General features: G+C 39.2%; 1 protein-coding gene across 1 annotated transcript; it reads left to right on the forward strand.

The window, feature by feature from the left end:
* Positions 1-250: 250 nt before the first annotated feature.
* On the forward strand, positions 251-4,513 carry LOC149381131 (protease Do-like 10, mitochondrial). The gene is made up of 8 exons (XM_089601983.1): positions 251-754; positions 937-1,182; positions 1,638-1,833; positions 2,593-2,852; positions 3,017-3,144; positions 3,371-3,574; positions 3,682-3,732; positions 4,010-4,513. The coding sequence occupies exons 1-8, from the start codon at positions 433-435 to the stop codon at positions 4,247-4,249; spliced, it is 1,647 nt and encodes a 548-aa protein (XP_089458109.1). The 5' UTR covers positions 251-432; the 3' UTR covers positions 4,250-4,513.
* The last annotated feature ends 7,596 nt before the right edge of the window (positions 4,514-12,109 follow it).

A 12,109-nucleotide genomic window follows, 5' to 3' on the forward strand; every position in this document is an offset into this window, starting at 1 on the left:
CGTGCACGATAGCGCGAGCCTTGCTTGGCTCATGCTTGTGCAAGCTCGAGCTAACTTTGGAAAGTTTTTTAAGCCGTCTTCATGTCATAACAATTTTGATCGATCATGAATATAATTGATCGTAGTTTCTTGAAAAAAGTTGTACACGATTAGGGTATACAAAAATTAACCAAAAATCGATTAAATCAATAATTAAAATTCGTTGTCACGTTATCAAACCGAAATTCGTGGCGATATTATTGATCAATCTTGGCTGATGTAGTGCATTTGGTAGTCTTTAAGAATAATTTATTTCATAAAAAATCAGTTTATCATCGGTAGATTAGTTCTACACTTGAGGAGATTTTTACACTGGCTTTTAGAGTTTAGACTTTAGACCTAGTTGATGTTTGCAAAAATTGTAGCCGTTAGTCTGCTTCTCTGCCTCTAATCATGCTGAGAAGATGTGTTGCCACAGTTGGAAGAAGAAGACGAACGTTTAAGGTCTATTCGTCCCAAGTCACTGCTTCGAAGAACAGCGACGATCGGTTTCACAGTAACAGTGACTTAACACCATCAGAGTCCTTCAACGTTCCGACAAACCCTAGACGGTGTTACTCACAGCTCCGACTAGCCTCTTCTCTTCGCCGGAGCTATTCGTCTTCCGCAATTGAGGTTGCCTTGGACTCGGTCGTCAAGGTCTTCACGGTCGCCACAAGCCCTAACTACATCCTACCATGGCAGAACAAGTCCCAGCGCGAATCCATGGGCTCGGGTAAAGTGAAACAATTCTATATCCCTTTTCTTTGATCAATTAGGCCTTTTCTGAATAAATAAAATGGTAAAATGTTGATATTTGGGAGTGGTTTCTGTAACCTGATTATGTGCACGAACACTTATTATTTGGGTATTATAAATTTTCAATCAGGATGCTTAGTTTGAGTTATGATAATCCAGGTTTTGTTATCCCGGGGAAAAAAATTCTTACGAACGCTCATGTGGTAGCCGATCAAACATTTGTTCTTGTGCGAAAGCATGGCTCTCCTACCAAATACAGAGCACGGGTCAAAGCCGTGGGTCACGAATGTGATTTAGCGGTTCTGTCTGTGGAAAATGAAGAGTTTTGGGAGAATGTCCACTCCCTCGAGCTCGGAGATATTCCTTTGCTCCAAGAAGCTGTTGCTGTTGTTGGCTATCCCCAGGGTAACTCAAGTCTTATACACTTTGGAACTCTAATTTCCAATGCTCTCTACCATTACAATAGCCATTTAGTATTTTTTATTATTGAAATAATTTCTATTTAACCACACAATTGAACTACAACTAGTTTGAGTATTTATACGGGTAGGTTCTGTGTTTAAATTTTCACTTGTTTGTTGGGTTGATTAAGCATAGTGTAATATGCTCCTCAAAGTGCTAGGATTGTATATCTCATTCGTTTTGGTATATTTTGATCTTTGGATATTGTTATCTGGTTGATTTATTTCAGATCAGGGGAAAGTGACTTTTGATAAAAAAAATTATTTTTACCACTAATGTATAGCTAGGACAACTTTCATCGGTGTGAATCTTGATTGGTTTTGGAGAGGCTTTGGGATGTCAATACTAACTACATATTACATTATAAGTAAGTCTTGTTTTTTTTTTTTTTTTTGTAGGCGGAGACAACATCTCTGTTACGAAAGGTGTCGTTTCGAGAGTCGAACCTACACAATATGTGCACGGGGCAACGCAATTGATGGCCATACAAATCGATGCAGCAATAAATCCAGGAAACAGCGGTGGCCCTGCAATCATGGGAAATAAAGTTGTCGGTGTTGCTTTCCAAAACCTCTCGGGCGCAGAGAATATTGGGTGAGTCTTATTTTCCATGTTTTTTTTATCATAGAATATAAGGATGACCTTATTTTCCTTTTGCGGAGATAGCAATATCGTTTATTTCAACTTCTTCACTATTAGTTATAACACTTATCATTTGTAAAAGTTTAAGGCAAACGCGTATTTAATGAATTAATATTTGGCATAGAAGACTGGTCTTCGGAAAATTTAGGTAATGCTTCGTTTATGGAACGAAAATCAATGCCGAGTTCTTCTGCATCGCCCATTCTTATATCTACTTTGGGTTAATTATCATATGTATGGCCTGCCAGCACTACTGAAATCACTTTTATACCATGGCAGCAGTGAAGCCGAGAACTGATTTTGAAATAAAAGTTATTCAATTTGAAAATCATCACCTCACTTTCTATTGAGGGTTAGTAAATGCACGGAAGAAAGTGAATCAATTTAAATATCGCTCACTGTCTATTCCCTTGCGTATTAAGATAATCTCGACAGGAATTATTTTTTAGTATTGAATTATAATGAAGTCAACCATTTTGTGTATGTCGCTAATATGTGTGTGTGTGTGTGTGTGTGTATATATATATATATATATATATATATATATATATATAATAGAGCAAATCACAATGATTTCAAGTTGAATATTTCTTCAATATGTTTATGAGGATAGAAAGTCTTAGTTCAGTGTAAATAACTAAACTGACATCAATCATTATGCCGGTACATTATCACAATGTAAATAACTGACACCTAGTGTCGGAATCACAGGTACATTATTCCGGTTCCGGTCATCAAACATTTTATAGAAGGTGTAGAAGAAAGTGGACAATATCTTGGATTCTGCTCTATGGGTTTGTCATGCCAGTCTACCGAAAATAAACAACTGAGAAACTACTTTAGGATGCGAGCTTCTATGACCGGTGTTCTAGTTAGCAAAATTAGTCCTCTTTCAGAAGCACATAAAGTATTGAAGAAAGATGATATTATTCTTGCATTCGATGGTGTTCCCATCGCAAATGATGGAACAGGTAGTCTCTTATTCTTCCTTGATAATCTATTAGTACCCCCAACAACAATAAATAAACTGTGCAGAAACACAGAAGAAAACGAATATTTTATAGGGTATATATAATAGCAATTCAAATATAACCTTTTGGGGATTTTTTTTTTGTTCGTAATTTCTTTTATGTAGTTTGTTTCAGAAACAGGGAGCGGATAACATTTGATCATTTGGTCACCATGAAGAAACCCAATGAAACAGCTTTGGTTAGAGTCCTGAGAGATGGTGAAGAACACGGGTTTAGCATTACCCTTCGACCAGTAAGTCTCTTGTCCTACTGATCAATTTTTTTTTTTTTTTTTTTTTTAAATAACCGTGGTGTCTGGGGACCCGACTAATATCCAGGAGGCCCTGGCATGATCAACCAGGAGACTAACCCAGTGGCTCCAATTGTTGGTCTTGTGGGAATCGAACCAGGGACGAGCTAAGAAGTCTGATTATGATATTGAAAAATAACATGAATACCTTGATTTGTCATTTTTGCAGTTGCAGCCATTAGTTCCAGTTCATCAATTTGACCAGCTCCCGAGTTATTACATATTTGCTGGTTTTGTGTTCATTCCTCTCACGCAACCGTTTCTCCACGAGTACGGAGAAGATTGGTACAATAATTCACCGCGTCGTTTGTGCGAGCGTGCGCTTAGAGAACTCCCTAAGAAAGCAGGCCAACAGCTCGTAATTCTTTCCCAGGTACACACGTGGCCAGATTATTATCTTTTGATGCCTAAAACTTAAAGTTGTACAATTCTTCGGGATCATGGTTTTCATTTGTCGCGCAAATGATTTTTTCTTTGTAGGTGCTGATGGACGATGTCAACACCGGGTATGAGCGTCTAGCAGAATTACAGGTACCGAATACCTTCCCTTCTAACTCAAGGGCTGTTATCCCCTGAATTGCAAAATCTATGAATTTATTCAAACAAAAGAAAACATATCGATACTAATAATTAAAAAAAAAAAATTGTAATAGATGGAACCGTGACGAATCATTGACGTCGTTTGTCATTGGAAATGATCACAAGTCATATCCAAATGTGTGGCACCGTTATTTGATTAGTTGCAAAAGTGTTACTTCAGAATCGAGACTCGCAAATTTTTTATTTTATTGACAAAATCTCTTGGCAGGTTAAGAAGGTTAATGGGGTAGAAATTGAAAACCTGAGACATTTATGCCACCTAGTGGAAGACAACCGAGAAGAGAACGTTCGCTTTGATTTGGACGACGAGAGGGTTATTGTTTTAAATTACGATTCGGCAAAGTTTGCCACTTCAAAAATCATGAAGCGCCACCGCATACCTTCTGCAATGTCCGATGATCTCGTGACCAACACAGGCGCGGAGATTGAAGTTGCTAACTTGAGCTGAGTTTTGTTCTTGATCTCCTTCTACCAAGTGGAAAAGAAAAAAATAAATTACTTGAAAAATAAAATATTGGCTTCTCATTTTGATGGTATCCTACCTTGAATTATTAAGTATGAGAGTCATATATGTATGTTATCATTCTTTATTTTTACTTTTGCTTTAGATATGAATTGAAAGTTGAAGAGGAAGAAATTGAACATGGGCGAGAATGTTATTGGCATAGTTACGTTGGCTTGAACTTTATCATGAAAGATTGGTCTCTCTCCATTTGTTCTGGTCCTGTGACAGGTCATGCCCGAAAATGGCTAGTCATTTTTGCAACTTTCAATAATAGATTTTTTTTTTTTTTTTTGAAAAGTTAATTCAGCATTGCATTACAAACTCAAACCAGTACAATTCATACGAACAGCATCCTCTACTTTTGGCGGGACAGACTCTGTCCAAGCATCGGAGATGTCATTCTCCATGGCTAACTTAGCAAGATGAAGAGCTACATTGATACAGGTTCGTGGAATAAATTTAAAAACAATCTCATCAAAGAAATCAGCACTAAAAATAATATACGCAAGTACTATTCCATTCGTTACCGCCTTGGAGAGTGTTGATAATCCCAAGCAGTCCGACTCCACTCTAACCCGCCTCCAGCCCGTGTCCATGTCCTCTTGGACTCCATGAAGAACAGCCACAGCTTAAGCCAATTGGGGTCTAAATCTTCGACGCAGGGCCCACACCCGAGACCACACAACCCTCCCTGCGTGGTCCCTCGCCGCAGCCCCTGTACCCATTCGATTACTATTTGGGACCACCACAACGTCAACATTCACAGTGACATAACCTGAGGCTGGTGGCTTCCAGCGATCTTGCACCGGTTCGGAACTCTGTTTAGTGGTCGTATGGGCGTTGGTTAGTCTAAACTCAGTTAGGTAGTTCCCCACCCCCTCCACCAGCTCCTCCTAGGCCCGGGCCTTCTTCCCTGGGAGCACACTGTTTCGGTTGTTCCACACGTGCCGCATCGAGGTGATGAAGAACTCCGCCTCATTCTCATATTGAGAGTCCGGATCGCGCTCCACCATGCAAGTCGGATTCTCCACCGGAAATATCGGGACAAGGTGATGAAACTCAGCCAATTTCCACACTTTTCGGACACGAGGACAGCTCCAAATGGCGTGGAAAGGGATCTCCGGCTGGCTGTGGCAAACGAGGAAGAAATTATGGATATTCATCCCTCATCGAACAAGGATCGTGCGGGCCGGTATCCATTCTTTACATACTCCCCACGCGAACAACTTCACTTTTTGCAGAACCCGAAACCTCTACATTTTAGCCCACCATTCTCTACCATCACTCCGGCTAGACGTTGATGGTTGATCAACAGGGTTCATCACAACACTATACCCACTCTGAACTGAGTATTTGCCATTCGTCGAGAAATTCCATATAAGAGTATCTGGCACATCCCTCACGAGCACGGGATTCGGATAATGGCTTCGCCATCCTCCTTAATAAACATCACATTAATTAGATTCATATCCCAATCACTAGAGGCGAGTTTCTGCTCAAATACCTTCATACCTTTCGGGAGAGATGGGGGTCGATGAGGGAAAAGAGTATAGGTCTTGAAATCCACCTGTCGCACATGATATCCAACGTTTCCATTTCCAATATGCCACCTCCAGCCTGCCGTAATAATCTCTTTTTCCCATACAAATTCTCTCAATATCCCCGATGCATGAGAACTACACCAGACATTTAGGATGTTCAAGTCCGGGAAGTAACTCTCTGTAAGGACCCGATTGACTAGCGACTCGAAAAATCGGATAGCATGCCACACATTCTTCGCTAGAAGAGCTTTATTAAAGGCAGTGACATCTCGAAATCTCATATTCCCTTCCACCTTATTTCCACACATAACCGACCAAGTTCCCCCATTGAATTTTTTTTGTGGTTCTCGCTATCCCCCCACCAAAAGCCCGCCACAATCTTGTATAAGTCATTGACAAGACCTTGAAGCAACCGAAAAAATCTCATAATATATGAAGGGACGGCCTGGAGAACGGACTTAGCCAAAACCTCTCAGCCCACTTGAGAGATTACCGCTTCTCTCAAACTCTTCACTTTATTCCACATCCTCTGCCTCAAGAATGCAAATATCTCATTGCATCTACCAGTAAATGTCGGCATCCCGAGATAGCGCTGGTGACAGTCGGTCACATACGCTCTTAGGCAGCCTGCCACCAATTGCTTAGCGTGGTCCTTCACATCTTTTCCAAAACAAACGTCGGAGTTTAAGAAGTTTACCATCTGTCCTGAAGCCTTCGAGTACCTTTGTAGGCAATCTTTCACCACCTTGCCTTCGCTTTCAATGGCCTTAAGGAAAACGAGAGGTTGTCGTCGGCAAAGAAGATGTGTGAGACCCAAAGCTCATTTCTTCCAAATCGGACCCCCGTCAAGGTCTCTCGTTCCTCTTCTTTACGAAGAAGGCTAGAAACCCCTTCTGAGCAAAAAAAAAAAAAAAAAAAAAAAAAAAAAAAGAAACAGGGATAGGGGGATCACCTTGACATAGACCACGACGAGGAGTAACGCAGCCAAGAGTAGTTCTATTGACGTCGAATGAAAACCTCACGGTTGAGGGGCTCCAGTGAAGCTCACCTATTCAGAATGTCGAGGCACACATGTGTGATAGACTCTCCAACACTATACCAGAACCGCTGATAAAATAGGACATGGTGATACAACCATGCCAACAATGTGACGGTGACCCGAAACCAATGTTGTGCCTTCGCAAACCAGGATCTCAAGTTCGATGACTCTGCAACCCAATGCCTAAAGAGACGCGAACCTTGGAATAATAAGGACACCACAAACGATTGTGTAAGTTCGCTTGATAAGTCGGGGATGAACACCACAAGGAATACCTTGATAAGTTCATAAGTTTCTTAAAAAAAAAAAAGAGAATTCTCTCACTTTTTTTCATAAAAAAACGTAGTCTGCATTTCTCATTCATAAAACCTCCTTAAATAAGGAAAATAAAAAGTAAATTTGGAGTCCTTGGTTGCCATAACTTAAATAGGCCTAGAAGACATTATTTAGTCCTAATAACATAAAAATTAAAAGGCTAACTTAATACCTAACACACATGAGCTTCATTTAACATAAATAAAGCCCAAAAACACTTTAAAAAGACTCCAACTTAACCCATTGTTTTTTGCTACGAAAATAACAAATAAATAACTCAAACAATAATAACTAAAATGAGTCTTCTTCAATAACAGCTTGAATGACGTGAATAAGCTCTCCTCTTCTTCAATTCCCATTTTTCTTGCTCTCGTCTTTGTATTTCTTTCATTCATCTTCGCTTAAGCCATGAAACTCTTCTTTAAAGTCTTCAACTCTTAAATTTGGAATTGGCTCCTTGAAGCGCCTTTGTTTCTTTGCACGTGGGATCACATTATTCTCTCTCTCTCTTGAAGAAGATTTGTCCTCAAATCTTGAATGTAGTTGAATTCCCCAATGCATGGAAACCTGTTAAACTCCTCTGCATTGTGACTCGAATTTTTCTTCATTTTCTCTTGGAAGTCGATACGTATCATTTGTTGGCTGTGTTTTTTGGTGAAGTTTCCTCAATCAATGTACTCACCACGTGATCTTTTATCGGTAGCATTTCCTCTTCTACAACAGCTTTCTCATCAACAACCTCTTCGTCGCTAGCCTCGAACTCAATATCAACGTCCTCCTGAAGCACCATGACACGCTGATTTGGACCCTGATTAGCGATGTGACCTCTTCCAAGACATTTGAATACTTTTATCTCGCTAGTGCAATTAGCTGTAGTTGCTGGTTTAACTTGGTTGGTGGTTGTCGGGACATGTGTCTTTTGCTTAAACTTTCCTCTAGAAATAGGAGGAATCTCTTCCTTCTTTGGGAACTTTGGCTTCCATGGGACTTGGCTTGAACTTTGATGATGCAAAACATTCCGCCTTTTTTGTTGTTTCTTCACTTTCAGCGCCATGTGAAGAAGCTCCTCCAATGTTTCGTAGTGATGAAGCTCAATCGTGTCGGCAATTTCACGATTGAGGCCTCTCAAGAATCTTGACATTATAACTTCTCGATCTTCATTTACGTTGGCCCGAATCAGCGTCATCTCAAGCTCTTTGTAGTAATCATCGACGCTTTTGCTTCCTTGTCGCAGAATTTGTAACTTGTTGAGTAAATCTCCGCATTACTCTCTCCATCTCTCCCCAATTGTCAATGCGAGCAATTCCCCCGTACTCCCTACTCATGCATAGCTTGTTCCACCATACAACAACATATTCTGTGAGCTCAATGGCAGCGAGTTTTACCTTTTTTCGTTCAAAATATTCATGGCAGTCAAACACTCTTTCCACCTTACGCTCCCAATCTAGTTACTCATCGGGGTCGCTTCGTCCTTAGAATTCCGGAATTTTCATCTTGATGTTGCCTATGTTGTCAAAACCGCTGTCAAATCGGTTTCTCTCCCTCTACCCTTTGTTGTACTCGTCTCCTTGGCGACTCTCGAGGGAGATTCTGTCAAGATCATCCGCCAAGTCCTCTTCCCCAAACACCTCATCATCTTCATTTTAAGCCCACCTTGGTTGGTTTCGTCTCGGGGGATTTGGTGCAAATCTGGGTGGTGTGGCTCGGGGCTGCTTTGGCGTGCATCGCGCTCCATTTGATCGAGGCGATTAATAACCGTCATTAGTTCTTGCCGGATCAATCGTGTAACTTCCCCATAGATTTCTTGCACTTTCTAATTTTGGGCTCCGACGGGGTGCTGATCATTGTCTCCTGCTTTTGACATAGTTGAAATCCTGCAAAACAATACACTCGTGAAATAATAAAAAGAAGGCATCATAACACTCGCTCACGTGTTTCTCTCAAGTATGATGATTACTCAATTTTGCTCGTGTTTACATTCAATATTATTGCCTTTTACCCTCTGATAAACTCACACTCTTGCCTCTTTCCACTCGAATCTTCTTTTATTTCTTTTGAAACTAAAAACGATGATGATAAATGTAAACTAGTGGCGTCTAAACGCGACCAACAAGAATGAACAAACACAAACTTTTGTGACACAATGCACATAACCAAAAAGATAGACACCACACTTTTTTTCAGATTTTTTTTTTATTAATCCTTTTTTTTTTCTGGAAAAAGATAGGAACTAAGAAAGATGGAAACAAAACAAGAAAAACTAGGAAATTCGGATGAGATTGGTAGAAACTTTTAGGGACTTAAAATCGATAGAAAACTGATTTTTTTGGAATTAAACACCTAAATCCGAGATCATAATCAGAAGTTATGACTATTTCAATTCTGACTTAAAAACAATTTCGAGAATGACGAATTTTTTTGGGTTTTTTTTTAAAATAAAAAACCTTGATGAACTCGATCGGCTTAAATACCAAATGATACGAACCATGCCAACAATGTGACGGCGACCCAGAACCAATGTTGGTGCCTTCGCAAACCAGGATCTCAAGTTCGATGACTCCGCGATCCAACGCTTAGAGAGACGCGAACCTTGGAATAATAAGGACACCACAAACGAATGTGTAAGTTTGCTTGATAAGTCAAGGATGAACACCATAAGGAATACTTTGATAAGTTCATAAGTTTCTTCAAGAAACAAAGAGAATTCTCTCACTTTTTTATAAAAAATATGTAGTCTGCATTTTTCATTCATGAAACCTCCTTAAATAAGGAAAATTCAAAGCAAATTCGGAGTTCCTGGTTGCCCTAACTTAAATGGGCCTAGAATACCAAGACATAAGCCACATATTTATAGCTTTCAAGCTTACCCAAATAGAATATGCACGTTTTTTGTTTGATTTAATCTTATTCTACTTAATCTGAAATATTTATTCTATGAATAGAACAAATAAAATAAAATATTTAGATAATTTCTAATATTTATTTACTTCTCTTATTAAAATATATTATACATGTAACTGAACAATATAAATTATGTCCATGATATTCTCAATATAATATAATTAATATATTATTTGTTTCTCATAATAAGATATACTATTCTATAAATAGAATAGTAGAAAATATCTTCATGATGCTCTCATAAATAACTACTATATTAAATATATATCAAATCAGATTATATTTAATATACAATATTTATTTCTTATTTGAGATAAGTCTCAATCCTATTGGGCTTTGATCAAATAAATTCAAGGCTCATGTACACGTAGTACATGCCTACCACAAGCCTCTCTAGGCCTTGTGGGCTGATTTAAATGTTCTCTAAATCCTCATTTAAATCCAAGTAATATTTCTCAAAGTTACTTAACTGTTAATAACTTTTTACATCATCGAAGAGTGTTACAGTTAAAACCGTGTTTGTGAACTCGTAGTCAAATCTCATATTTACTATAGGTGTATCCGTGTCCATCTTGTCGGAGCCGATTAGGGGATGATGAACCTAATAGCTCAAAGCTAGATGAACACGAGCGAGAGGATATACACTGTTATCTCTCTTACTTTCGTTTCATCAAATCTTTGTGATATTCCACTATAATCCCAAGACTGAACCTCTCGAAGATATCAGAATTATATTTACACGATCCTTTAGGTAACGTGTCCATTGATATAGCCACTACACATAGTCCACCATCTAGGTTCAACTTGTGACACGAAAGGGTCAAATATACCGTTATATCCTCGAGTCACTTATGAGCCCTGAGTTTCACTGATTCCCCCAACGAAATATTCATTTGCCACTCATAGTGCAAATGTGCGCGCAATTTAACGGTTCTGGAATCGACTATCAGGTGAACGAACATTGACTCTCTTTATTAAGAGCTGGATTCCACTTTTGATGTTTCCCATCCTTAGCTTATCATACCTCTGGTCTCCCAAAACATAAATATATAAACATCTTTTGTAGTTGTGACCGAATGAATCAAAGAGCAAAGTATACAACCTTGAATTCCATGAGCACCTCAAGATTTAGGTTGATCTACACAATGGTCATCAATTATGATTGTGATATACGTCCCATCGTAATAGTCACTTAAACGATGTACTTAATCGCATCATGTTCAGGTCCTGTACAGACCAAATGCACAGTATGCTCCCACTTAATAAACCTATCTACTTGCAAACAGCATATGTGATCTCAAATCTAGCTAATCAGGCATAGATTGATCACTGACTAGTTTAAGCACTCCACCCGAGACTTATATCTCTCGCATCAGATTTTTATATATATATATATATATATATATATATATATAATCCCAGTTAATTCAAATGGCTAACGGTTTGACGAATGTTGTTATACAATATCATATACTAACACATCTATTCTATTATTGATTATGACCCATAACAATTAGTATAATACCATTTAGAAGGAATTATCATAATACCCTTTTGTGGGCAAGATTCCTAACAAAAAGCAGGAGTTTTGATCCCCGTATTTGAGCCATGTCACTTGACTCCTCTGTCTCCAGTGTCGCTCGTCTTTCTCCAAGATCGCATCCAATTGTCTATCCTCTCTACGAAAGGCCTGCATATCCATTTGCCCGGTCATGTTCTCCAGCTTTGAGAGGACGAGCTTTTGCCTCTCAATCCTTTGCTTGAGAAGCTGGAACTTCTATCTACCCCACTACCTCAACTCTCTACCACAATCATTAAGGACCACTCCAAATGTTCGACAGAGTCTTCGCGTTTCCCTACGCCGTCCAAGTCTCCCGAACCATCTATTCTCAGTCTTCTTCATTGCACAACGCTTCTTTAAAAGAACGGTTGACCCCTATTCTTTTGTGACTTAGTCCACCTCCTACAAAACTGTGGGTGTCTAGTAGCAACAGCCTACTATGATCT

This window comes from Urtica dioica, chromosome 11 (assembly GCF_054948205.1).
Source record: "Urtica dioica subsp. dioica isolate 48M chromosome 11, U.dioica_male_clone48M_v1_H2, whole genome shotgun sequence".
Classification (NCBI taxonomy): Eukaryota; Viridiplantae; Streptophyta; class Magnoliopsida; order Rosales; family Urticaceae; genus Urtica; species Urtica dioica.

Excerpts from the sequence above, each read along its gene's own strand:
- LOC149381131 (XM_089601983.1), top strand. The coding sequence starts at position 433 with ATGCTGAGAAGATGTGTTGCCACAGTTGGAAGAAGAAGACGAACGTTT. Across the intron at positions 1,834-2,592 it reads TCGGGCGCAGAGAATATTGG|GTACATTATTCCGGTTCCGG; the intron begins GTGAGTCTTATT and ends TCGGAATCACAG. Across the intron at positions 3,733-4,009 it reads AGCGTCTAGCAGAATTACAG|GTTAAGAAGGTTAATGGGGT; the intron begins GTACCGAATACC and ends ATCTCTTGGCAG.